The sequence below is a fragment of the Nuphar pumila genome, chromosome 2 (genome assembly GCF_984573655.1).
Source record: "Nuphar pumila chromosome 2, dmNupPumi1.hap1.1, whole genome shotgun sequence".
Classification (NCBI taxonomy): Eukaryota; Viridiplantae; Streptophyta; class Magnoliopsida; order Nymphaeales; family Nymphaeaceae; genus Nuphar; species Nuphar pumila.
Window position 1 is genome coordinate 120,560,858 of NC_143250.1, and position 27,910 is coordinate 120,588,767.

The 27,910-nt window shown below is 35.4% G+C and overlaps 1 protein-coding gene across 1 annotated transcript; it reads left to right on the forward strand.

Annotated features, from left to right (window-relative positions):
* Positions 1 to 321: 321 nt before the first annotated feature.
* LOC149846943 (uncharacterized) lies at positions 322 to 27,910 on the forward strand. The gene is made up of 9 exons (XM_089998223.1): positions 322 to 504; positions 606 to 680; positions 1,914 to 2,000; positions 2,494 to 2,550; positions 5,019 to 5,111; positions 26,108 to 26,180; positions 27,128 to 27,203; positions 27,296 to 27,386; positions 27,613 to 27,910. Exons 1-9 carry the CDS (start codon positions 454 to 456, stop codon positions 27,730 to 27,732), a joined length of 723 nt encoding a protein of 240 aa, XP_089854349.1. The 5' UTR covers positions 322 to 453; the 3' UTR covers positions 27,733 to 27,910.

The following is a 27,910-nucleotide window of genomic DNA, read 5'->3' on the forward strand; positions in this document are numbered from 1 at the left end:
ATCACATGAGATGCAACCTAACCTAAGTGAAATCGTAACCCAATGTTGTCAATATCAGTGTTAATCTGCCTGAATCGGCCGATACGTATTGTATTGTCAGAAAATCGATATGATACTGACTTGAATCGGTTAATTTTTAATAAGTATAAAAATGGCTTAAAATGTTTTTTTTCGGATTCAGAACGATTCATTTGAGAATCGGTATCGGCCGATTAACCTGAATAGTTGGTCCGATTCCGATACTGATAACATTGATCCCAACACTTCCCTGACTGTTAGTTGTCCAACTTTATTTTTTCTTCTACCGCTAGCGGAAAATGTGCGGGAGCCTTGACGTTCTACAATTGTTCTTAGACATTATTAGAGTGCTTCGCTCTCTCTTTTTGCTAGAGTTTTTGGGGAACATTGCCGCTCTTGCTTCCTGTTCTTCAGTTCTTCAGAGAGAGAGAGATAATGAAGGAGGAAGAATCCTCGAACATATCGCCCTTCGTCGATCAGCTCGTTGTTGGTTTCCTTCCTTTCTTTTCTTATTTTTTTTCCTTATTTGGGGAGTTCTTTTCTTCACAAAAAATCTCCCTCGTTGTTGAGTTTTCTTGTTTTTCTAGGCACCGGGCGATGTGGTTCTTGACTTGTCCAAGATGGTAAACCAGACCCTCAAACTCGCAGGAGGCATGCGCCAGGTTAAGTAAATCCTTAATCCCTCTCTTACTCAATCACCCATCATCGATATGCCTTCGTTTTTCTCCTCTGCTTCCATTAGTTGCTCAAGTATCGGGTTATGGTTAGACTTATCCAATAAACCATGATGTTGGTGATGTGACAACAACTTTGGTTACTATTATTTCTTATCATCAGAAATCACTTCCCCACGTTCTTGGTTAGACAGAATAAGCATACCCAAAATTCGGTAGTTATCAGTTTATTCAGTTTTTGTGATAAGATTCTCTACTATTTGTATCAGTAAAGGCTGTTTGTTCTACTGTTATATTTGTGTTTCGTTTCATTATGGTGGTGGCTGTATGCGCTTAAGATTTCATGGAGGCAATGACAACCATGAAATCCAGTTTTTGGGGCTGATGTCTCTGCCCTTGCATTGTTGGCGATTTGATTTTGTGATCTGAATTCAGAGCGCTATCTTAAAAAAATGCTAGTTTTTTTTACGTGGCTATCTGTGCTTCTGGGTCTCCACCTCATTGGAGATTATATTTTGAAAAAAACATAGAATTACTTTAGTTCCTTAGTTAACAGACCAGCTTATTGTTGCCGTTTGATAACATGATAATGTGAGTTTTTCCACACTCGTGCCGTCCATTTATGCTTCATGTTATGGTGCCTTGGAAAGCTAGTTTCTTACTTTTTCTCTTTTCCTGCTTCCAGTTTGCAACAACTGGCTCGCTGTTCCCCACCTTAATTGAAATTCAATGGAGACACGAATTTGGAAAGAAGATCACCTTGGTCTTAAGTCTTAACTATCAGACCAGCTAATCATAGCTTTGAAACATATGTAGTTTTAATTTTGGTGCCTTTAGACCATGTACAGAATGGGTCTAGCTTTACATTTCTTTACTGTTTTTATTTGATCTCTTAAGATATTATTTCGGATTAAGCATGACACGATGATTTGTGCATATGGTTGCATCTGAATGGTGTTGCAGCCTTTATGTATGTTATATGTGGTTATCATTTTTGTAGCCAAAGTTTTTTGCAGTAGTTCGGTTCACATGTTGGAATGTCATATAATGGTTTTGAAATTTTCTTTGGTTCTTTTTGGCTCTATTTTCTTGTACTCGGATACCCTTGCAGTGAAATGTTTATTTTATTTGTTATCCTTATTTTTTTCTTTTATTCCCTTAATTTGCGTTGATTTTTTTTCTCATATTTCCGCTTATCATTCATTATGACTTAATTTTCAGGACTGTGATGCTATCTCTGTCACGATGGCTGGGAGGCTTAGGTTCTCTAAACCGAATAAATATTGGGTGGAAAGCTCCGAGAAGAGGGTGAGTGGAAAGGCCATGCCTTGTGCATCTTAGCAAGGATATCTGCTAGCCAGAATCATTGCAGCTTGTTTTGATTTTCTAGTTTCTGAAAATTGGTGACTGAAATATGAAGCAGCTTAGTTAATATGCCTGATGAGTTTTGTGGTCTTTCATGAGATAAGATGTGTTTCCCTCTAATGATCCTGAGCTTGTAGTTTGGATCTATTTGAAGATTTTATATGTTAAATATGTTGCTTCATTGATAAGTTTTCTATCATTTTTAACTGCAAATTGATCCTTTTCTGGAGCCTGACTTTCAATGTTCATGCTCTTTCATGACCTCCTGTCTATTTAATGCCTGAACATGTTGTCAACTGCTTTCATTGGAGCTATGAACAGCATTACAAGGAAAATCTCCCTTTTGTGGTTATGTCCTTATTGTACTAAACTTTATGCTTTTAAATGTTTGTAACAATGATCATGGTGTAACCTGATTTGGTTTCTGTCTGTGCAGTATGTACCATCTGTGGGCGATACAGTTCTTGGTATTGTTGTTGATTGCAAATCAGACGTAAGCATTTATGGATGGGCTTCATTTGGTTATTTTGGTTTGTTGATAACTTGTTCTCTGCTTAAAAGTTGCAAGGATTTGTATTTGTATCTGATGTGTCAAGCTTATTGTTACTTGACATTATGTCTACAGTGCATCTATATTATGTGTCATGTCTCATTACTCATAAAATGACCACTCCATGCTTGGATGATGTAATGTACAAAATATAACAGTAAAGTTCTTTCTTCGCATCAAGTCATATAGCATAGTCAGTGTATTTCTTCAATTCCTACTCTGTTTTGCTGAAAGTTTATTCAATGTACTTTAACTATATGTGCAAGTCTTCTTTGACCCTTTTCTTTGTCCTTTTTTTTTGGTTTTAACATGTCATTTGTTCTAGGCATGCATGGTTCTGAACTGAATATAGGCATCTGGTTGTTGTAAACTTGTAATATTATTGTGATTTGTGCAGTACTTTGATTGTTCTTGTTTTTCTATACTTAAATATGTTTTTTTACCATTGTTTTTCTATATTTTGAAAATTTCTACCTTTCTCTTGACACTTTTGGAAAAAATAAAAATCTATTATTATTTTTTCAAAATACCAAGATTCTGTCAGGATTTATAGGGAACTGATAATATCATAAGAATTGCGTTGCCATAGTATGGCTAAGACTGTTTGTACATAATTTCATATTCTTGTTTTCTTGTTTATATTTCTTTTAGTAGATAAAATAACTAAGAAGATGAGCCTTGATTATCATGAAAAATTTCCAGTTCTTGATAGTGGCAATCTGTATGATAAATAAATATAAACAAATCATGTCGTTAAATGATAATTATCAGATCCTGTTTCAAGTATGACTCAGTTATCAATAAGCATTTATCTGACCCTTATTCACTTCCATATTGTGTTTTTTATCATCATCTTCATTATCTTCAAAAATCAAAGCTAACATGACATAGCTCAGTCACCAGTCTAATTCACCTGATTCACAAGTCAAGAAAAAAGTTAATCGAGATGGTCATCAAGGGTCTTTCGACCATTGTTGTGGAACTTTTCATGTGCATTGAAACTGTCAAAGAAGCATAGAAAGCTGTTGCAAAAGCCCAGCTGAAGAAGAATAACATTTCTGAGAGTGTGAGGGGTATGGACGTAATACAAGGATATCATCAAGTGAGAGGGCTTCTTATCTCGCAAATATGGCAACTACTTGGTCACATATATGGAAAAGTTGAATTTCAGAATGGCTTAAGCATCTGCATTTTGCATTCAATGTCTCATTATACAGTTATTAGCAGGGGCAGATTATGATTTATATAATCTACATGTATTCTGGTATAATCATAGGGAAATTCTAGATTAAAAAAAAAGGTTTAGAATACACTTATAGAAGGAACGGAAGAATCTGTGAATCCATTTTGGAAATCATGGAGCTTCAGTAGTGATTCCTTTTCTTGTTCCCTTTGGACTTCTTCCCCAACACCTCTGCCCCTTTTCTTTCCGACAAAGCCTTTAATTCTAATGTGGTTGAAAGTTAAGTTGAATGTCTAGTCTAGGTAGCACTAACACACCTTGTGTCATGAGATACATATGTTCTTTTGGTACTTGAAAATATCAACGTGAAAAGTTTTAATTTCTCTTCATATGTATTTTTGGAATCTGTTTTTTTTGTAAGGCATCCCATGTGTCCTATTTAATAGTTATATGAAGTGCCCCTCAATGATAATGTCGGACTAGGCGTAATGCCGAAAAAAAAGAAGGGTAAAGAAAATGGCTCTGACATAAGCATATCATTTCATTTGTGCTTTTGTTATAATTGGTGAAGACAATCAATAAGAGAAGTTGATTTTTTTTTTGGGGTTATTTGGTAGGTTGTGCTCTATCGAACTTATCATAATCAAAATTGCAGTACTGTAAACTTGTATATGGGACCCTTATGATGCATGTTACAATATAAGAATATGCTTTATATGAAATTGCTCCATGTTTCCTCTTATTAGCTTTTCATCCTTAACATATTACAAACAAGAAATTTAATAAAATAATTTCTTCTACAAAAAGGAATGAAAAATGAATCAATGTTAGTTTAGGGTCCCTTGAATTTTTGTTGTGCGACTTATCTCCTAGTCTTTTTTTTGTTTTATTTTGCTTCTAAGATCGATTATGGAAGTTTTAGGAAGTATCTATAATTGATGCATATATGTTTAGCTTTTCTGCAGAGTAAGTCAGTATGCTATTCACTAAGCATAATGTACGGTAATGTTAATATTAAAATAATTGGCATTGAATATCATGCTTTTCTTTTCCCTGTTGTGATCTTTTTCCCAGCTCTTTTTCCCAATTTCTGTGGATGGTCATAGGTACTGATTTATGCATATTACTGTGAAATTATGGTTTCTTATCAGTTCATCATGTTTCCCTGCTCTTGTTTCATGACCCTTAATGCTACTATTTTTATTTGTTCCTTCTTGTTTTGGTACAGAACTTTTTAGTGGATATAAAAGGGCCAACAGTAGCATTCCTTCCCGTGCTTGCATTTGAAGGGGGAACCAGGAGAAATATACCAAAGTTTGAGGTAAGAACCATGAATAAGTTATAAGACCTTGTTTAAAACCTGTAAATATGTAACCAAGCATAGAGGAACACTTTTGAGATATGTATCTGCTGAAGACTTTAAAGTGCTGTCATAATTTCTATGGATTGTATGGTTTAGAGCTGTAGCCTTCTGATTCAGTTATGGCATTGCCTACGATGACTTTGGAGGCTTTAGTTTGTTTTCCTTTCTCTGTCAGTCTTTCATAATCCTTTTTACGTGGTACCTCATTTTTACGGCGATCACCTCCAATCCCTGGAAGGCCACTACTCCTTTATGTGTCTATCACTGACACTGCAACGGAACTTGGCACAACCAACCTTGATTTCTAATGAACTTCTCATTCTGGAATGCTGAATCTGGGGTGGATTTTGTAGAATGAGTCAGATTTGATAGAACGGAGCATTATATGTGGCAGAACCTCTTTGCATACTCAATCATGACCAAGGTTACCAGAAGCGCTGTAGTTTGGAAGCGCGCTCGCTTCCCCTAAATGGGAAGCTCGCTTCCCCCTCGCTTCCAATTCGCTTCCCCCTTTTTTTTCTTTTTCTTTTTGTATTTTTATTTATTTATTTATTTATTTATCTCTTTTTTCGCTTCCCACTCGCTTCCGGTTCTCTTCCTAGGTTGGTTCCGAGATAACTCTTTGTTTACTTTTAAGTCGTTCCACGCTTCCCGCTTCCTAAAATTTTGAAAGTGCCTCGCTTCCCACTTCCGCTTCCCATATCGCTTCCCGCTCCCGCTTCTTTGACTGGCAACTCTGATCATGATAGATCCCACAAAGTGGATATTTATTTGATTGTTAAACCCTCTTTTGCCTAACTTGTAAAATAATTCTAATTTAAGCATGGAAGGTGGGAAGATGGTTGTTAAAATACATGTAATTCATATATATATATATATGTAATACCCGATAGGGGTATTTTAGTCATTTCACAAGTACCCGATAGGGGTACTTGTTTTTCCTCTTTTATTTTCCCTTTTATTTTTTTGTAAAACATATTTTTTATTTTTATGTTTTTTGCTCACACAAAAGGGGCCCCACCATGTAGTCGATGGGGCTCCCAACGGTCACATTTGTGACCGTTGGGGGCTCCCAACGACTACATGGGGAGCCCCTAGGTGGCTCTCCTTTTAAGGCCTCTTGGCCATTCTCCCTCTCCCTCTCTTGTGTATAAATAGGGGTGAACCCCTCTTGTATTCTTCACTCTTGAGAGCTCTCTCTCTTTCAATAAGAGACATTTATATTTTTATGTTGTGTTGTCTCTTGTGGGTTTGGGTATTAGCCCTTTTGTTTGCTCATTAGTGGATGTTGTAAGTGCTTAGTGCACTCTTTGCTTTTCCGCATATTTCATTACATGGTATCAGAGCCTTGTGTATGCTCTTCTTCTTAATATAGCTAGTTGTGTAGCTATATTTTTTTCGTGTTGTATCTCTCTTCTTTTATCCTCTTGTGAGTGATTATTATGGAAGGAGAACAAAAAATTGATCTCTCCTTCAAGCTAAATGGCTCCAACTACATGATGTGGGCCACCGCCATGGAAAACAACCTCAAAGGGAAAAATCTTTGGGGATACGTTATGGGCACCATTCCGGAACCACAACTCCAACTAACTAAGATGGAAGGTGATCAAGAAAAAGCTCTTGAAGGAGATGCTCGCATGAAGGCCATTGAAGATCACCAATCTAAAATAGAAGATTGGGAAAGTAAGCATGCCAAGATTCTTGCTTGGTTCATGAACAATGTGGAGCTCAAAATTTGCGCCAACATTGCCAAATTTCGGATGGCAAATGAAGCATGGTTTTTCATGAAAGGTATGTTTACCCAAAAAGACCTTGCTCGTCAATTCTTTCTTCAAGAAAAAATCCGGACTATCAAGCAAGGAGAAATGAGTGTTAGGGACTACTTTAGCACTCTTGGCCCTCTATGGGATGAGCTATCTTTACTAGAACCAAAATGGGTTTCTAGTATAGATGTGGAGTTAAGGAGAGAACAAATGGAAAAAGAACACTTTTTCCAATTTTTACATGGGCTTAGGCCCGAATATGAACAAGTTAGATCCTCCCTCCTACATAGATCAAAGCCTCTTCCCTTGGAAGATGCCATAGCCGAAATATGCCAAGAGGAAACCCGTCTTGGCATGATTAAAGGAGGAGATGATGTCTTGGCCGTATCAAAACCCGACAACCATATGAAAACTTACAAACCTCCACATTTTGGAAGGCAAAATAACTATAATGGCAACTATAGAAAAACCATTTGCCATCATTGTCAAGAACCGGGTCATATAAGACCTAATTGCCCTAAGTTGAATGAAGCACCAAAAAATAAGGTTGCTTCCGTTGAAGAAGCTACTCAAAAGAAAGAGGAAGCAATCAAAGGAAATGACTCTTTTTCTCTTGCTCAACTATCGGAAGCACTACAAACTCTACTCAAGATTCCATCAACTTCGGGTGCCGCCGTAACTTCCTCCTCTCCTCCAGGTATGTCGTCTTGGATCCTTGACTCTGGAGCTTCCTTTCATATGACCCCCCTTGAAAATGTGCTTTCCGATTTATGTAATAATTATAAAAACTCCTATGTTTCAACTGCCGATGGTACATCTTTACAAGTAAAAAGTTTTGGAACCTTAAACTTTTCAAAAGATTTCTTTGTGCCAAACGTGAGAGTTGTACCTCAACTTAATTTAAATCTCCTCTCTGTTGCTCAAATATGTGATCATGAATGTAAAATCTCCTTCTCAACTAAGGATTGCTCTATACAGGATCTCCGGTCCGGGAAGCTGATTGGGCAAGGCCATAGGAGGGGAGATCTCTATTACATGAGCAACTTGAAACTCCCCACTAACTCTTTTTGTAACCATGTCCAAGATAAAAATATTGATATTTGGCATCAAAGACTTGGACATCCAAGTTTCTAAAAAATGTACTCATTTCCATTTGGAAAGAAATTTTGTAATGAGAAACATTTTGTTTGCAAGAATTGTATTTTTGGCAAAATGAAATCTACTCCTTTTCCAAACCGAACTTTTGTGTCCAAAAAACCTTTTGAGTTAGTCCATTCGGATGTTTGGGGTCCTTCCCCCGTCATGTCTAAAGGAGGGTACTCCTATTACGTCACTTTCATCAATGACTACACTAGGTATGTATGGATCTACTTTATCAATTTAAAATCCGAAGTCTTTGATTTTTTCAAAAAATTTCATATGATAGTTAAAAATCAATTTTCAAGTAATATCTCTACTCTTAGATCCGATTCGGGTGGAGAATATTTGTCAAATGAATTTCAAAAATATTTAGAAGTAAATGGAATTTGTCATCAAAGATCGTGCCCTAGGACTCCCCAACAAAACGGCTTGGCCGAAAGAAAGCATAGACACATCATGGAAACCATTAGGACACTCATTATTTTCAAAGAAATTCCAAAGAATTTTTGGGCCGAAGCGGCCTTAACCTCAACTTACTTAATAAATAGAATGATATCTTCATCCTTACAAAATACATCTCCATACGAAAAACTATTTGAAAGAACACCCGACTTAAATAGATTAAGAGTTTTTGGATGTAAATGTTTTGTCCTTACTCATAAACGGGACAAATTATCTCCTAAAGCTATTGAATGCGTTTTCTTGGGTTATGGAGAAAATCAAAAGGGTTTTAGATGTTTTGACTTGAAAAATAACAAACTCTATGTATCCAAAGATGTAACATTTCTGGAAAATGAAAATGGTTTTGTGAAAACTAAAGATATTGACGAAAGTGAATATACTTTTTTGTTTGATCTTCTATCTCAAGAAGATGAGACTCCTCAAGAAGAGGAAATCTCTAATGAGTCTTTGAATGACCTAGAGGAAATTCCTCTTGATAATGTTATAGATGAGAATAATAGACCAATCCAAACATATGTTAGGCGTGGTCAACAAACTCAGATGAGCGCCTTAGAAAAATAGTCTCAAGGATCCAACATAGAAGAAACCTCTTTAAGGAGATCCAGTCGGATCTCCAATCCTCCTAATAGGTTTGTTTCCTATGAGTCCCTAACTCCAAGATATAGAGCATGTCTAATTGCGTTGCATTCATTTCATGAACCCTCACACTATAATGAGGCCAAAGATATTCCCCAATGGGTTGAAGCCATGAACCTAGAGCTTAGTGCCCTTGAAAAAGCAAAAACTTGGGAAATAACTTCGTTACCCACTGAAAAGAAATCAATAGGATGTAGATGGGTCTTCAAAATCAAAACCAAGAGTGATGGTTCATTAAAACGTTATAAAGCACAGTTAGTTGCTAAAGGATATGCTCAGGAATATGGTATAGATTATGAAGAAACCTTCGCACCTGTTGCTAGAATGACTAGTGTTAGGACTCTTATTGCTATTGCGTCAGTGAAAAAATGGCCTATCTATCAACTCGATGTTAAGAATGCATTTTTAAATGGCGAATTAAATGAAGAAGTTTACATGGATCCTCCACCAGGAGTATGTATTGGTAAAAATAAGATTCTCAAACTTAAAAAGGCATTATATGGTTTAAAACAAGCCCCAAAGGCGTGGCATGATAGATTTAGTAATGTAATGACAAGTTTGAATTTTCGTTCATGTTATACTGACACTGCTTTGTTTGTGAAAAATGCAGGGTCTTCAGTAGTTATTTTACTACTTTATGTTGATGATATCACAGGAAGTGATGAGCAAGGCATTAATGATATTAAAAAGGTTTTGAAAGAAAATTTTGATATGTCTGACCTTGGTTTCTTAAGATATTTTTTAGGAATTGAAGTGGCATACTCTCCTCGAGGGTACATTCTCTCTCAGATGAAACTTGCTACTGACATCTGTTCCAAATCTGGTATCTCCGATGATAAGAAGACAGAAACCCCAGAAGTCATCAATGCAAAATTAAGGTTGGAAGATGAAACACCTCTCGAGGATCCTACTCCCTACCGGCAACTTGTTGGGTCTCTAACCTACTTATCCATCACACGGCCAGACATTGCTCATGCCGTCCACTCTGTCAGTCAGTTTCAACATGCTCCTACAACCGTGCACATGAGTGCAGTCTTAAGGATAGTCAGATATATCAAAAATTCCATAACTAAGGGAGTTTTTCTTTCCTCTACCTCGTCACTTGATTTAATTGCGTATACTGATGCAGATTGGGGAGGAAACCCCAATGACCGAGTCTCAACTACCAGATTTTGTGTTTTCTTAGGTGACTATGATTTCTTGGAGATGCAAGAAGCAACACAAAGTATCCTTGTCCTCGACAGAAGCAGAATATCGTGCTATGGCCACTACAACCATGAAACTTGTGTGGCTAAGAAGCCTCCTCAGGGATATGGGCATTGTCATCTCTACTCCTTCGAAGATGTGTTGCGACAACAAAAGCGCAATCTATATTGCAAGCAACCACACCTTCCATGAGCGTACTAAGCATATTGAGATGGACTGCCATTACGTTCGTGATGGATACCTAAGAGGAACCATAGCACTACCTTACGTCACATCAGAATACCAGTTGGCGGACTTCTTCACTAAGGCTCTTGCGGCTCCTCGGTTTTTGTTTCTCCTTAACAAGCTTTCGGTTATATCCCCGTAAAGCTTGAGGGAGGGTGTTAAAATGCATGTAATTCATATATATATATATATATATGTAATACCCGATAGGGGTATTTTAGTCATTTCACAAGTACCCGATATGGGTACTTGTTTTTCCTCTTTTATTTTCCCTTTTATTTTTTTGTAAAACATATTTTTTATTTTTATGTTTTTTGCTCACACAAAAGGGGCCCCACCATGTAGTCGATGGGGCTCCCAACGGTCACATTTGTGACCGTTGGGGGCTCCCAACGACTACATGGGGAGCCCCTAGGTGGCTCTCCTTTTAAGGCCTCTTGGCCATTCTCCCTCTCCCTCTCTTGTGTATAAATAGGGGTGAACCCCTCTTGTATTCTTCACTCTTGAGAGCTCTCTCTCTTTCAATAAGAGACATTTATATTTTTATGTTGTGTTGTCTCTTGTGGGTTTGGGTATTAGCCCTTTTGTTTGATGTTGTAAGTGCTTAGTGCACTCTTTGCTTTTCCGCATATTTTATTACAATGGTTACCCTAATATGGGGCATTGGCTTGAATGGAAATCGAAAAGAGATGTAGCTTAGAGCATAGGGAAATTATGACTATTTGAAGCTCGTTTTCTTCTAAGTTTGACATATTTTGTGGTAGATGATAATCTATGTTACATGGGTACAGGTGCCGGTACAACACGACGATTTCAAAAATTGCAGCGATATATATATATATTATCATTTGTTTGGACTTTGGATTGGGTTGGACCCAATCCATTTTGTATATATATTTTTGGGGAGATTGGGGGGTGTGGATGATATTTTGGGAAGAATGGGGTGTGAATGAAATTTTTTTAAAGAAAGGGAGGGTGCATTAAATTTTAAAATAAAATGTAAAAGGGGTTGTCCTTCTTTCTCAAGGTTGTAAGTATCGTATCATAACCCGTATCAGCCTGGCCCAAAATAAGATACACATCATATTGTATCGTAAAAAATAGTAAATTTTGAATTATATATATATATATATATATCATTTGTTTGGACTTTGGATCGGGTTGAACCCAATCCATTTTGTATATATATTATATATATTTTGGGGAGATTGGGGTGTGGATGATATTTTGGGAAGATTGGGGTGTGGATGATATTTTGGGAAGATTGGGGTGTGAATGATTTTTTTTAAAAAAAACGGAGGGTGCATGAAATTTTATAAAATAAAATGTAAAAATAGTTGTCCCTTTTCTCAAGGTTGTAAGTATCATATCGTAATCTGTATCGGTCGGGCCCAAAATAAGATACACATCATATCGTATTATAAAAAATAGTAAATTTTGATTTTTTTAAAAAATCAGAAAACAATAAATTTTTTAAAAAATCATAACACACGAAATAATGATGAAATACACAAAATGCAACCATAAAATCATATATGAAGCATTTATGTCTCTATGAGCTGCATAAGACATCATCAAACATCAACTATCTCACAAGAATAATGCAAAATATTAAATATCTTGCAATTAAGAACATGTCACGAGACTCATACTTTCATATTACATAAAAAAATATTATGTCAATGGTTGCACTCGATTTTCAATCAGTTTTCACTCATTACTTGAGTGTCTCATTGCCATGTCGAATCATCTGATGCCATTTTTGTTGGAGTGTGGAGCTTAATTTCTACCTTGATATAAATCTTTAATTTTCATGGATCCAACTTCGCAGTAAGTTGGTGGGGGACAGCGCCCCCGAGGTTCATTGTTTTTGGAGAGTTTGTAATTTTACTCATAATAAAGAATTTTTTACCTTAACCCATTTTTTTGACTGAAAAAAATGGTGAAAATGCATTTTTTTACCGTAACCCACTTCTTTGGGTGAGAAAACGATAGAAATGCACTGCTACTTAACAAAATCACAAAAGCCCTCTCCCCACCACAAAGATCGCCCCCCAAAATGGTCTCATGGCTCCTAGGGTGCGTGAGAAGCTCTCAAGTATGTTCTATACGAATGAGGGTTTGAGCCTTAAAAAACCCTTTAAAACCTAAAAATATAAAAACATGATTTAGGCATCATATCATACGATACATGTGATACACCTACGATACACACCCGTATTGAGATATGGGTGTGTATCGTACCGTATTGTACGATACTGACAACATTGATTTTTCTCTCTCTCGAAGCTTCTACAAGAAGAGGAAGGAGAAGACGAGTCCCATGTATGCCTCCCCCTCCTCTCTCTCTCTCCACCACTTTCTTCCTCCGTTTCTTCTCCTTCTTCTCTCTGTCTCCTCTATTTCTTCTTCTCCTTCTTCCCTTTCCTCCCTCCTGCTCCTCTCTCTCTCTTTTCGGGTAAAAAAGCTGGATTTTGGGTTGGGTCTTAGTTGGACCTGATCCACAACGTACCCGTGCTGCACCTGGTACCCGTACCCAGGCGTGTCAACACGGATACAGTGGGCCGTTTGCCGTATCTATGTTACATAGATAATTTACCTTAGTCTTAGCATCACATGATTCTTGATTTTATAGCTGATAGATACTCCATTTCCATGGTTACCTGAATCTTCTACCTATCTTTGGAAGCTTGCTTTGTAAAAAGCCACTTCAAAAGTTGGAAGTTTGCGCACTTCTAAAATTCCGATCCCTTATCATGGGAAGCACACTTTCAAGGACATGAGATTTTTAATTTGAGAATTGAACTTTCATTAAAAAGCAACACATTTACATGATTAATCAGGTTATTGTTTAATAACAACACCATAGTTCACATATTTTAATTAGATTGGATAATAAATCTTATTGTGTTTTCTATAATCTTGTAAAATGAAAATATTATTATTTTTATAAAATTTGAAGGTATTTTATGTTCATTTGAGAAAACGTGTCCATGCAAATATCTATACTATTTTATCATTATAAGAGCAAGTATGCTGTTATATACTATCATGTGTTCATGCTAAAATTCATCTATTATTTGTTGCCTACTAGATAATTATATTAGTCAGTAATGATATTGCTTAGATATGTTTGAGTCAGATCTTGTTTCAATATTTAATATATGTATAATAAACTAATTTTATAATCATGTAGTAAAAAAAGAAGAAATTTATTTTAGGTCAAACATGTATTATATGAACATGTACTTTAAATTGGAAGAAAAAACTTTAGTTAACAAATTTTATGATGAATTAGTATAACAACCTTGACTCTATTTGTTTGTGCATTCTAAAAAAATTTTAAATCACATTTTAAATGCTCCATAATGACTTTTCATTCCCATTTCTCACGTACTTTTCAGCCTCTTCTTTCTCACTTCTGCTTCCTGCACTTTTTTATTCAAATTTTCTCTCTGACAGCTCTATTCTTTCCATCCCATCTTCTTCCTTTCCTAAACTGGAAAAGTTGAAGGTATTTCTCACAATGACAAATTTTAACTTAAATTGGAAAGTATGGATGTTTACACATGTAATACCTTAGAGCATAATTAAGATTGAGTACCGAAGTCCATGCAAAATAACATGTAGGAAGGCCTTCTATTTGAGGATGACAACTATGTGGGAGGTGAGTTGATCAAGCGCTAGCCTAAGAATAATAATTATTGGAAGTCTGCAGCAATTACCTTTATTTTGGGAAGATTGCTGCTAGAACATGCGACAAAGTAAGAAAGAGTCAATTTTTCGCAAGGAATTTGAAACATGTGCCGCCCACCTTACACATTGGATAGATGGGCAAACTTGTGCATAGTGGGACTTATGGACAAAATTGAGGCATTATAGAGCACATGGACCTTTCCTTGCGCTTTGTCCTTAACATGGAGATTTGCGATGGTCTAGAAACCATCCAAATCCAATCGTTGGAAAGTTTGGCTTTGTATCTTGGACCATAATTTAGAAAAAGCAATTAATAAACCAGTCCAACACTCTCAATTGAACATTTAGAAGCTGATATACAACAAAAGATTGTTGGACTTATTGGTATTACACATCTCTTCACTTTCCAATTTATTACATAATTTCAAAAAATATATAGAGATTTTTAAATAACCATATAAAAAAGCAAGTGCATACACAAGTACAATTAATCATGGATTCTTATAAAGAGATCAAAAGAACTCATGTATATTCAATAATCTAAATAATTTTAAGCCACATATCTCATACAAAAGACATGCATAGGAACAAATTTAAGCATATATGCAAGTAATAGATTTAAAGCACTAAGGGCACAATGTAAAAATTTATATTTTATAAATAACAAGTATACAATGAATCACGAGTCTTTAATTAAGAACTCACATGTCCACCAAAGATCTAAGTGGACAAACAAGTCCATCAATAATAGACAAGTACTAAAGTGAACTATGAGAGAAACACATATAACTCTAATAATAAAAACACAACATTTTCTCATGATTCTCAACTTAGTATTTTATTAAAAACCAAGTATGCAACACAATATTTAAATCATATACATTGCATGTAAAATAATGCCATGAGAATAATAACATAATCATAAGTTCCACAAAAAGGATCAACAATATAAACACCTAATATCATAACTATTGTCCAACAAAAGACCCGTAAGGGACATTTATTAAAGTGAATGACTTCCTATAAAAAATTATGCTCAATACCTTATGCACGAACAAACAATCTTATTCATCATGTAAGGCAATTATAAGTGCATAAGAATCAAATATCAATACAAATTATTTTATAAGCTAGATCATAATTTTTAACACTTCATATGCTACTTTTAATATACTAAGAGTAAAGAGAAATATTAAACACAAGTTCAAGCAAAATTTCATAAAATTATACTTGTAAAATACACACAACATCATTATTTTGAAATATCTCGAATTATTTTAAAATATATAACAATTTATCAAAAAGAACAAAACCAAGTTTAACAATACAAGCATGATTTGACATTTATAATCATGACTTGTTCAAATAAAACATCTAAATGCCAAGAATACATGCTCAAACATACACGATTGTACACACACACACACACACACATATATATATATATATCAAAGCAAGTTTTAAAAAATTTAAGATTCAAACATGTTTTCAAAACATAAATATATCTAATTTGCTAAAAAATAAGCAGATAAGTCTTATAAGATATTTAATAAAAAATAAGTCCAACGATGATTAAAAATCCATTTAAAGAGATTTTTTTGTTTTAATATTAATAATCAAATATATATATATATATATATAATTATATATATAACGATAAAGAAAATAAGTGTTTTCTCATGCATAATGCATGGAATAGATAACACAAGAAATATTTAAAAATATAAGATACATACCGGGTCTATATTTCTCTTGAATCCAAGCCACACAACGATCATGAATCTTTCAGGAAGCACAAACTCGAACCAAAGAATCCCAAGACCCAAAAGAGGCAAAATGCCAAGAAGAATTTCTTGGCTATGATACCATGTAATGAAATAGTGGAAAATACAAAGACAATGCCACTAAGGGCTTTATAAGATTGCGGTCACAAGAGTGCATAAGCACAAACTAATGCCATTGAGGGCTTACAAGATCGCAACACAATCTGCTCAAACACAAGTTCACTATAGGACAAAACAATAGCCATCAAGGGGCAACAACACAAGCACTAAGTGCATATAAAACATTAAGAAACTAAATAGAAAAACACAAAATGTAAAAAATATTCATCTTTATTGAGCATAAATGCTTAAGAAAAGCATTGGTTACAAGAGAGGGGTTCAACCCCTATATATACACAAAGAGAGAGCATGAGGTTCTATTGGGGAGCTCCCAATAGAGTCGTTGGAAGCTCCCAACGGTCACAAATGTGACCATTGGGGAGCCCCCAACGACTTTATGGTCTTTTGACCATGGAGCCCATGCTCTTTACAAAAAAGACAAAAAAATAAAAATAAAAAGATAAAAATAAATAAGAGAAAAATTGTTTCTAATGAACAGTATTTTTACATGAGTAAAATGATGAAAATACCTCTAGAGGATATTTACCTATTATATCAATATCTACATATATATGAATATATATATATATATATATATATATATGTATAAAATGAAACAAATATGCATGTATGACAATATATATATATATAAACTTAACAGACTCCTCACACATACTACCTATAAAGAGGGAAAGAACCTTGGCATGACCTACTTCCTACTCTTTATAGTTTTTTTGTAATCAATCATAGCATTTTCGTTTTCATTCCCTTTAAGGCTTTCTTCCTTTGATCCACTATCGGCTCCAACAACTACTTTTGTGAGGATTGGTTGTGGTTTCAATGCGGATCCATCAACAAAATACCATAAGTCTTTTCCCATAAGAATTCTCTTTACCGCCACGACCCACATATTGTAGTTCTTCCCATCAAATTTGATGGGAACGACCGTAACAATTTCTTTATCTGTCATAGTGGAGAAAAGAGTGAAGATAAGAATGAGAAGAAAGAAGAAGAGAAGTAAGAAAAAAATGTTGAAGAAGTTTGATGGCATGCTTTCCAAGGTAACAAACCAACGAACCAGTGCTCCATCGATCCCACAAATCTCTTCTTCAAGCTTTTGTCCAAGAGCACTAATAGCTCTGATACCATGTAATGAAACAACAAGTGCACAAATACAATGCCACAATGTGGCTACAAAGGTGCACACTAACAAGAACAAGAGCCTCTAATGAGCCAAATACAAAGAGCCACTAAGGGCTAATCACACAAACTCTCAAAAGAGAGCAAAAATACATAAAAATAATAGAGTTTATTGCACAATGCTTGGCAACAAGCATACAGTTACAAGAGGAAGGAGTGCCTTTAAATAGGCATTCCAAGTATTAAGGGGCTGGCCCAGCACCGAACGCTGTCAAGCATTAAATACAAAGAAATGAAAAAGTAAAAAATAAAGAGAATTAGAAACTCATCAATCCCTAGTGGACTGACACACGATAAAATTACTAAAATATCCCTAAGGTGTGTGTGTGTAATGCAAAAAATGTGTTACATAAACAATACACTTTAACACGTGTGAGTTAAGGCTGATTCCTCAGAGGATCACATAGGGCTGTTCCAACTGTGCATGGTGGCACATGATCAGGCTAGTGAATGCGTCGACGTCGGTGAGTGATTTGAGTAGCGTTGTTCACTAAGACATTTAGCTATCAATTGACCGCAAGGCTGGGCCAGTAACAGTCTTTCCCTGCAGTGTCACGGCCGTAGGTGGCACATTCTTGCTGTTGAATTTGGTTGGTTGGTTCGGAGGGGCACACACGTCATCCCCTCTTTAGAACTCGAACAACAATTGCTTTCACACATTCAATAAGAGCACTGAGGCAGCTGCACATGGGTGGTGCACAGGGCCGTCGATCCATCCAAGTTGCTATGCATAGGGTGGTGCATAGGGTAGAGGATAGTCTAGCCACCTGCACATTGAGTAGTGTTCAATGCCATTGACCGTTAGGCTGGCCATGTTGGGTTTGCTTGGTGCTGCACAGGCTCATGAAAAATTAGCCTGTGACAATATGCATGTCCCTAATAAATATCAAGATAAAATGAATAAATAAATAAACTAATGAGATGGCATGCAATATCTTCATCAATATGTTTCCTCGCAACAACAAGATCATTACCAATTTTATGGGATTCAAGAATATAATCTTTAATTTTTGTTAGGGATTTAAACGTGGATTCATGTTCGATGTAGCCATTACCAAATCCGACTAATTGGATATTGGCTAATTGAATTCGGATTTGGATGAAAAAGGCTAATACTGATTCAGAAAAAATACACGTAATTGAATTTAAATATCCATCAAAATTATACCGAAACCGAATCCATTTATTAATTGGATTCAATTTTCTTAACCAAATCTGACTAATCGAATTCAGAATTGGGTTGGATATCAGATATATCTAATCTGTTGGCACCCCTAATTTTTGTACCCTCTCTCATGATAATACTAAGTAGCTTCTTGTGGAGGTTAAGATCTCTAACAGTAGTAGCTTCCTCATATTTTGCTTTGAGAATGTTCAAAGGTTCCTTACTAGTTTTATGATGCTCAAAAGAGGGTATGTGATGATCCTCTATAGAGTTTAGAATGGCATACATAATCATCTGTCATCTTTGTTCCACTTATTCCACCAAGTGTGAGCTTCACAATACAAGATTGGATCGGGCTTGGGAAAATTAGGAGCAGGAGTCTTTAAAGTACACTCCAAATATTTAGAGTTGAGGAAGAATTGAATCTTGCGATTCCATATAGAAAAAATCTCTCCATTTAGCTTATCTTCTTATTGTAGTCCAAGTAAATTACTCATCATTATATGGCCACTTGAGAGACGAGTTCAGTTAAAGTTCTGATGTTCAAATGACTATCATATCAGATTTTCTGTCTCAATGGGTTCATACCATAGTCACAGATATCGGTGATATTTTTAAAATATCACGATATTATTGATGTAAATTCAGAAAACGGTAATATAGGTAAAATATCACCGATTTGATAATATTGCGATATTCTCATGATATTATCGCTATATTATCAATTAGTTTTACTGTTCTTATTTATTTTTTACATTTTAAATATGTTTTTCTTCTTTCTTTAACTTATTTTACTTATTTCTTTTGTTATTTATGTATTTTTTGTTAAAATGTAAACTGTAATATATATATATTATTTAATATTATTATATTTTCTTTTATTATTTTCTTTTTCTATTTTTCTTTATTTTCTTTTTTAGCATCTAGTTCAATAGAAACTAGATATTTGATCCAGTCAAGTTCCTGTTGGAACTTGACTGTGCAAATAGCTGTTGGACTGTAGTCCAACAACTATAATAAATGCTGTTGGAAGTCCAACAGCTATAATAAGAGACGTTGGACTACAGTCCAACGTCTCTTTTGGAGAGCTCAAAATGAGCTCTCCTCTCTCTTCCACTTTTTTGTATATATAGGGGTGAACCCCTTCAATGTAAATCACTATGCTTCTTAAGCATTTAAGCATTTTGTTCATGAATAAAATATTATTTATTTTTCAAGTGTTCTTCCTTTTATACCCTTTCAAGGGTCATGCTTGTAGTGTCTCTAATAGACACTTGTTTGTGAGTTATTTGTGCATTTGTTGAAGACCACCATTTCATTACATGGTATCAGAGCTACGAAATCCTTAGATCTTGAAGTGCTTCCGCCTCGATTTCCGTGCCACATTTACAAAAGGTGTTTTATCACCTTGTTCTTGGCTCAAGAAGATTTGTTTGAAGAAAGACGAACTTGTGCTACAAAAAATTTTGGTTTTGTATCCTCTCTTATTCCCTTGTTTACTCTTTTTCTTTTCTTTTTATTTTTTTTTCTCTCTCTCTCCTCCTATTTATTCCTCTCTTACCCTTGTAAAAGATGGATGACAATGATAAGATCACCATCATTTCTATGAAGCTAAATAATAGAAACACATTTGGGGAAAAGGTTTATGGGGTATAGTGGATGGTTCCGATTTGGAACCTAAACTATCTCTTACCAAGAAAGAGGGTGATAAAGAGGTTTCTCTAACGGAAGAAGAGAAGAGTAAGGCGTTAGCCACTTATGAAAAGAAATGGAAAGAGTGGAGGATAGGGCATGCAAAAATTATGTCATGGCTCATCAATAGCATAGACATTAAAAAATGCTCTAGTCTAGCTAAGTTTGAGCATGCCGATAAGGCTTGGGAATACCTCAAAAACATGTATTCCCTTAAAGATATTGCACATGTATGCAATTTACAAGACAAAGTTCAGACAATGACTCAAAAAGATAAAACTATTCAAGAATATTATAATGAGTTGTCCGAACTTTGGGAAGAGTTGGCTCTTCTTGAGCCCAAATGGCATTGTGCCGAAGATATCGAGCTTCGCCAAAAGCAACTCGATATGAAACATTTCTATCAATTTGTGAATGGTCTAAGGCCGGAGTTTGAATCCACCAAATCGGCCCTATTACATCGTGGAAAAATTCCTTCTATTGTTGATACTATAGAAGAGCTCACTATGTAAGAAAATAGACTTAGAAAAAGTACTCCAAAAGTTGATGATGACTCAGTTTTAGCTGTATCTAGACCGGGGAATCATACTCGTACTTACAAGCCGCCTCATTTTGGAAGGCAAAACGACGACTTTGATAAAAGAAAAGTTATTTGTCATCATTGTCATGAACCAGAGCACTATAGGCCTCAATGTCCAAAGTTAAAAAGAAGAGAAGAAAAAAGAGTTGCATCTGTTGAATCCGAGTCAAAAGATCAAGATGCACCTGTGTCTATGGCTCAACTGATGGAAATCCTTCAACCTCTTCTCAAAGGGGTATCCTCCTAAACCGAAGCCTCAACTGGAGCGGCAGTTGCATCTTTCTCCGGTCCAGGTAACTTTCCTTGGCTTTTAGATTCTAGTGTTTCTTTTCACATGACCCCAAATGTTAATAGTCTATCCGAATGTCTTAAAAATAACTCAAGTGTGTCAAAGGTTTTTACAGCCGATGACACATCTCTTGAAGTAAAAGGAATAGGATGTTTTGAAAATCTTCAAAAATCTAAAATTTTTTTTATCCAAGAAGTTAGATATATCCCTAAACTTAATTTGAATCTCTTATCTGTCTCGCAAATATCTGATTATGGATGTAATATATCCTTCTCTTCTCATGCTTGTTGGGTACAAGATCGCCAGTCAGGGAAGCTGATTGGGGAAGGCCATAGAGAAGGATGACTCTATTACATGGACTTTTTGGAATTACCCAAGAATGCATTTTGTTATAATATTCAGAAATTAGAATTGGATTTATGACACAAAAGACTTTGCCATCCTCATATGTCTAAAATTCAATATTTTCCAAGTTTGGAAAAAATTTGTAATTCTGAAAATTTTTCTTGTAAAGACTGCATTCTTGGCAAAATGAAAAGGTTACCATTTCTTAGTAGAACTTTTGTTTCCTCACGACCACTTGAGTTAATACATTCAGATGTTTGGGGCCCCGCACCAATTATTTCCAAAGGTGGTTATACATATTATGTCATTTTTGTTGATGACTTTTCTAGACATACTTGGATTTATTTTCTTAAACATAAATCTGATGTCTTTGCTAACTTCCAAATATTTCATAAAATGGTTAAAAATAAGTTTCAAAATGATATTTCCGTTTTTCGCACTGATTCAGGGGGAGAGTTTATGTCCAACGAATTCAAAGACTATCTCAATTTACATGGTATTACACATCAAAGATCATGTCCACACACTCCACAGCAGAATGGCCTAGCCGAACGCAAACATCGACACATTATGGAAACTACTAGGACATTGCTAATTGCAAATCAAGTTCCAAAACGTTTTTGGGCTGAAGCGGTCCTAACTGCCACCTACCTCATTAATAGGATGCCATCTTCCTCATTAAAGAATACAACTCCAGTAGAAAAGCTTGTTAATTTAACTCCAGATTATTCTAGATTAAGAGTCTTTGGATGCAAATGTTTTGTTTTCACCAACAAAAATGACAAACTCTCTCCTCGTGCAATCCCATATGCCTTTTTAGGATATGCTGATAATAAAAAAGGCTACAGGTGTTTCAATTTTCAAAATGACAAATTATATGTGTCAAGAAATGTATCTTTTTTGGAAAAAGAAAGCTTATTTAAATTTGAAAAATCCAAGGATGCCACTGAATACTCGTTTTTAATTGATCCAACTTCAAAATCCAATGAATGTTATGTTGGATGTGACCTTGACAATGATCAAAGTCCTATTGTTGTTGAAAATGATGATAATGAAGAGCAAATCCATAGGGATGTTAGTCTACAATATTCAAGACGTAGAGAGCAAAATCTTCCATGTGCATTACAAAAATACTCTGAAGTCTCACCTAGAAGAACGTCTAGAATCTCTAGACCTCCAGAAAAATTTGTGTCTTATGAATATTTTTCACCCACGTATAGGGCCGCCATTACATTAATACAATCATATGTTGAACCATCATCCTATTCTCAAGCCAAAAATCATATAGAATGGATAAAAGCCATGAAAATAGAATTGGATGCACTAGAAAAGGCCAATACTTGGACGATCCAAGATATCCCTCCAGGTAAGAAACCTATAGGCTGTAGGTACAAAGTCAAAACCAAAAGTGATGGGACCCTGGAAAGATATAAGGCCCGTTTAGTAGCAAAAGGATATGCCCAAGAGTATGACATCGATTATGAAGAAACATTTGCTCCTGTGGCACGTATGACCACTGTTAGAACTTTAATAGCCTTGACCTCCATTAGAACATGGCCTATCTTTCAATTAGATGTCAAAAATGCTTTCCTAAATGGGAATATCGTTGAAGAAGTATACATGGAAGCCCCACCTGGTATTAGTATCCTTAAGGGTAAAGTTCTTCGTCTAGAAAAAACTCTTTATGGTCTTAAACAAGCTCCAAAAGCCTGGTATGACCGATTTAGTCATGTTATGCTTGATATTGGTTTTCAACCTTGTTTAACTGACACTGCTTTGTTTGTTAAGAAATCTGATGCAGGCATCATTATTCTTCTTCTCTATGTGGACGATATGATCATCACCGGAGGCGACAAACAGGGAGTTGCAAATATCAAATCTCTTCTTAAAACTCACTTTGAAATGACTGACTTAGGTTTATTAAGATATTTTTTAGGCATTGAAGTTGCTTATTCTCCTCGGGGGTATTTGATATCTCAATCTAAATTTGCTCTTGATATCGTTTCCAGGTCTGAAATTACAGATGATAAGAAAGTAGACACTCCAGAAGTTGTCAATGTTAAAATGAAAATTGATGATGAAGAACTTCTTGATGATCCTACTCCTTATAGACAGCTTGTTGGAGCTCTTTCTTATCTTTCCATTACTAGGTCAGATATAACTCATGCGGTTCATACAACCAGTCAGTTTCAGCATGCTCCCACCTCCGTGCATATGAGAGCAATTTTGCGTATTATTAGATACTTAAAATCCTCTCTTTCACGATGACTCTTCTTGTCTGCTTCATCTTCATTAAATTTAATTGCATATACTGATGCTGATTGGAGAGGTGATCCCAATAATAGACATTCAACTACTGGTTTTTGTGTGTTCCTAGGTGAAGGCTTATTTTCGTGGAGGTGCAAGAAGCAGCAGAAAGTCTCTCTTTCCTCCACCGAAGCTGAATACAGAGCCATGACAACCACCACTATGGAGGTTGTTTGGCTCAGACGATTGCTAGCGGATATGGGAGCTAAAGCAACGCAAACTTCAAAGATGTGCTGTGACAACAAAAGTGCGATCTACATTGCAAGCAACCGGACATTCCATGAGCGCACTAAACACATTGAGATGGACTGTCACTATGTCAGAGAGGAATACTTACATGGAACCATTGATCTGCCATATGTTACATCAGAATATCAATTAGCAGACTTCTTCACCAAGCCTCTCGCTGCTCCCAGATTTCACTTCCTCTTAGACAAACTTTCGCTCATTGTACCGTAAGTTTGAGGGAGAGTGTTAAAATGTAAACTGTAATATATATATATATATATATTATTTAATATTATTATATTTTCTTTTATTATTTTCTTTTTCTATTTTTCTTTATTTTCTTTTTTAGCATCTAGTTCAATAGAAACTAGATATTTGATCCAGTCAAGTTCCTGTTGGAACTTGACTGTGCAAATAGTTGTTGGACTGTAGTCCAACAACTATAATAAGAGACGTTGGACTACAGTCCAACGTCTCTTTTGGAGAGCTCAAAATGAGCTCTCCTCTCTCTTCCACTTTTTTGTATATATAGGGGTGAACCCCTTCAATGTAAATCACTATGCTTCTTAAGCATTTTGTTCATGAATAAAATATTATTTATTTTTCAAGTGTTCTTCCTTTTATACCCTTTCAAGGGTCATGCTTGTAGTGTCTCCAATAGACACTTGTTTGTGAGTTATTCGTGCATTTGTTGAAGACCACCATTTCATTACATTTTTTGTCTAAACATGATATTTTCTTACTTATTTTTTGTTATTTTTTATATTTTTTAAGCCCCTAGATTTTCCTGAGATTTATCACCAAACCTATAATATCGTGAGAAATAGCCTCACCGAGATATAGCCGATACCGATATTTGTGACTATGGTTCATACCTCCCCCCATGGGGAAGCACTTTCCCTTCAAAGTAGCCATTTCAAAGGAAAGAGGCTTCCTTTGGGTGGGAGTGTAACAAATGCCCCCCTTAAGGGCCATTCTATCCAAGAAGGAATCTTTACAATTCATGAAATGCTGGATTCTTTGCATGGAAGCATGAAGAAAGATACAATTTTAATGACTGATTTGATAACCATATTTATTTGAGGATTTTGAAGACTCTTTGGCATATTTTGGATTTTAATTATGATTAGACACATAAGGCGATGTTACAAACAGCCAAATTTGTAGTGCTCATTAATGGACAACTGGGGGGTAGATGCCACAATGTGGTTTTGAGGCTTTGACCAAGGAAAACCACTTTCATTTTCCCTTTTCTTTCTGGCCATGGAGTGTTTGATAAAGAGAATATAGCTAGAGCCTAGAGGATAGAATAGACAATTTAGTTCCTTAAACAATTCATTAATTCAGGTTGAACCGTAACTTTTTTTGGACATGATATGTTTTCCTTTGTACAGGATAAGAAAGAAACCAATTGCAATCTTCAAGGAGATTGCAAATGAGTTTGAAGAGATAATGTAACTCTTGTTAAGTAAGGAAACATCCATCTTCAATCCTGTTCGGTTGATGTAAATAAATTGCATTGAATGGGATTTGAATCTGGACAGAGGATATCAGAAATGCAAAATCTATTCCATTGAAAAAAGAATGTTCTCCCTATCAAATGTGCATGTACAAACTGTGTGAACCACTGATAGCCAAATTCTAACAGCAAGTTAGGATCTTGTCATCAATTATAGTCAATCTGCAACCTCTTTCTATAAAAATTAAGGCTCTTAAATACTTTTCTGTTATTCAGTTTCATTTGTGGAAAGAAATCTTAATGCATTGAATGGATTTTATTTCATTAAGTGTTTTATTACAGGAGTTTCCATCATATGTCTAGGTTGGGTTGTTAATAAAAAAATATTTGATACTCATTCTATAGTGTGAGCTGCATTTTCCTATTATACAAGTTACATTGACTCAGGGTGTTTTTGGTGGTGCAATTTATTTTATTTTTCGAGTGGAGATTTAGACTTTTTCTCTTTAGTACTTTGGTTCATGATACATAAGTTATAAACTTCGTCAAGTTTTTTGGGGAACATTGGCTATGTATGCTATTGTCCATTTAGATCCTCATGGTGCTCACTGTTGGATCATGTGTGTGCAGAAATATGGCTATTTTTGTTTTTCTAACTGATTCAATTTTATAATGTAGATAGGTACCTTGCTTTATGTCCGAGTTGTCAAAGCAAATAGCAGCATGAATCCTGAGCTCTCCTGCACTGATGGTAACTGTTTCATGTTTTTGTATGCATCACCAGCACAGAAAACATCTTTTAATTCACGTACTCTACTAACTCATTACACACACACACACATGGTGGTGCATAAGAACTTTGCAGCGAGTATGGTTATTATCAAGAGATATTTGGAATTTTCATGCATGAATTTGTTGCCACAGTATGTTTTGCAGTGAGTCCTCAAATTGATCATGTTATACTCATTTTTTATGCAATACCTGGCATGAGTTTCTGTAATGGTTGCATGACATAATTTCTATTAATATGTTGTATATGGACTTGGGAGAACTTCAATTGTTATTTACTTTGAAAAGCCAATTGGAATGAATATGTTGTGTATGGATTTGTTGCCATAGTTCCTTAGCTATAAATAACTAATGCATGCCCTTATGACATGTAACAGTGTTCTTAATGGTACCACATCATGGATACTCTTTTTCCTCTGCTGTATATATTAATATAAAATATCTCGACATTCTGAGGCTACTGTAACATGTTTCCTTACCAACACCTGTCGATCATGATCCAGTTATAGGTTTCATTTCCAGCCAGGGTGACAAATATATGGAATTGGTTTGTCTGGCTACTTGTCAGGTTATTATAACCTTTGCGAAACTGTTTGAGGCCAGCTTAACCTTGATTTTGTTTTATGTGGAATTCTAGGTTCATCTGTTTTCTTATATTTAAGAATAAGAGCTGAATTAAAATTTTTCCTTTTGATCTTTGAAATGTCAGGTAAAAAGTGCTTAGCATTTTTTGGTTAAATTTTGGAGTTTCAACTTAGGATTTATTATAAACTTACTGAAAAGTGCCTGCGATTATGTTGTTTTTGCTTTGCCAAAGTGTTAAAGATGCCTGGATAAACTTTGGATAGTGTCTCTAAAGTTTATCCATACCTGTACATGAAACTTCACTAAGTTCCTTTAAAATTGTAGATGGTGGAAAAGCTGCAGAATTTGGTCCTTTGAAAGATGGCTATATGTTTGAATCGTCAACTGGGATGGCACGTTTGTAAGTGCCATGCGTCTTGTTCCTCTTTATTCTGGAAATAGAAATTTCAGTTCTCAAATGGACCTGATTGGTGCTACTTCTGTTCACATCAGGTTGCTGAGTAGGCCAACTTGTCCAATTCTTGAGGCCCTTGGGAAGAAGCTTTCATTTGAGATAGCTGTTGGGTTGAATGGCCGTGTCTGGGTAATGATTATATCTCGTTGATGTTCCTGATTTTTTCAAATTTATCAATCATGTCTTTTAGACAATTTAAAACTAAAAGGAGCACACCATTCTTCTTACTGTAAAAGGAATTGTTGGATTGTTGGTAAAGTTTCTCTGGTGGGTGTCTACCATGTATTATGAGGTCATTTGTATGATAAACACTACCAACTTTGTGATTTTCCTTCATGTATGTCTTATTTTGCAGGTGAATGCATCCTCACTGTCGACAGTGGTCGTAGTAGCTAATGCAATCATGAATGCAGAGCACTTGAGTGGAACACAACAAAGAATCATGGCAGGAAAACTTTTGCAGAGAGTTCAGTGATGATATTTTGTATACTGTTTCTAAATCATTCCCAAGTTTTGATAAGAACAAGTTTAAATGCACAACAAATGAGAGGTTAATAGTTTGGTTGACTGGCTTCAATTTCTTTCCGTGGATTATTATTTAAACGTTATTTTCTGATTTGTAATTATATATATATATATATATATATATATAT

What these genes read in the sequence shown, in the direction of transcription:
- LOC149846943 (XM_089998223.1), top strand. Translation starts at nt 454, where the DNA reads ATGAAGGAGGAAGAATCCTCGAACATATCGCCCTTCGTCGATCAGCTC. An exon ending in TCGCAGGAGGCATGCGCCAG is followed by an intron (nt 681 to 1,913) that starts GTTAAGTAAATC and finishes CTTAATTTTCAG; the next exon opens with GACTGTGATGCTATCTCTGT. An exon ending in TCAACTGGGATGGCACGTTT is followed by an intron (nt 27,204 to 27,295) that starts GTAAGTGCCATG and finishes TGTTCACATCAG; the next exon opens with GTTGCTGAGTAGGCCAACTT.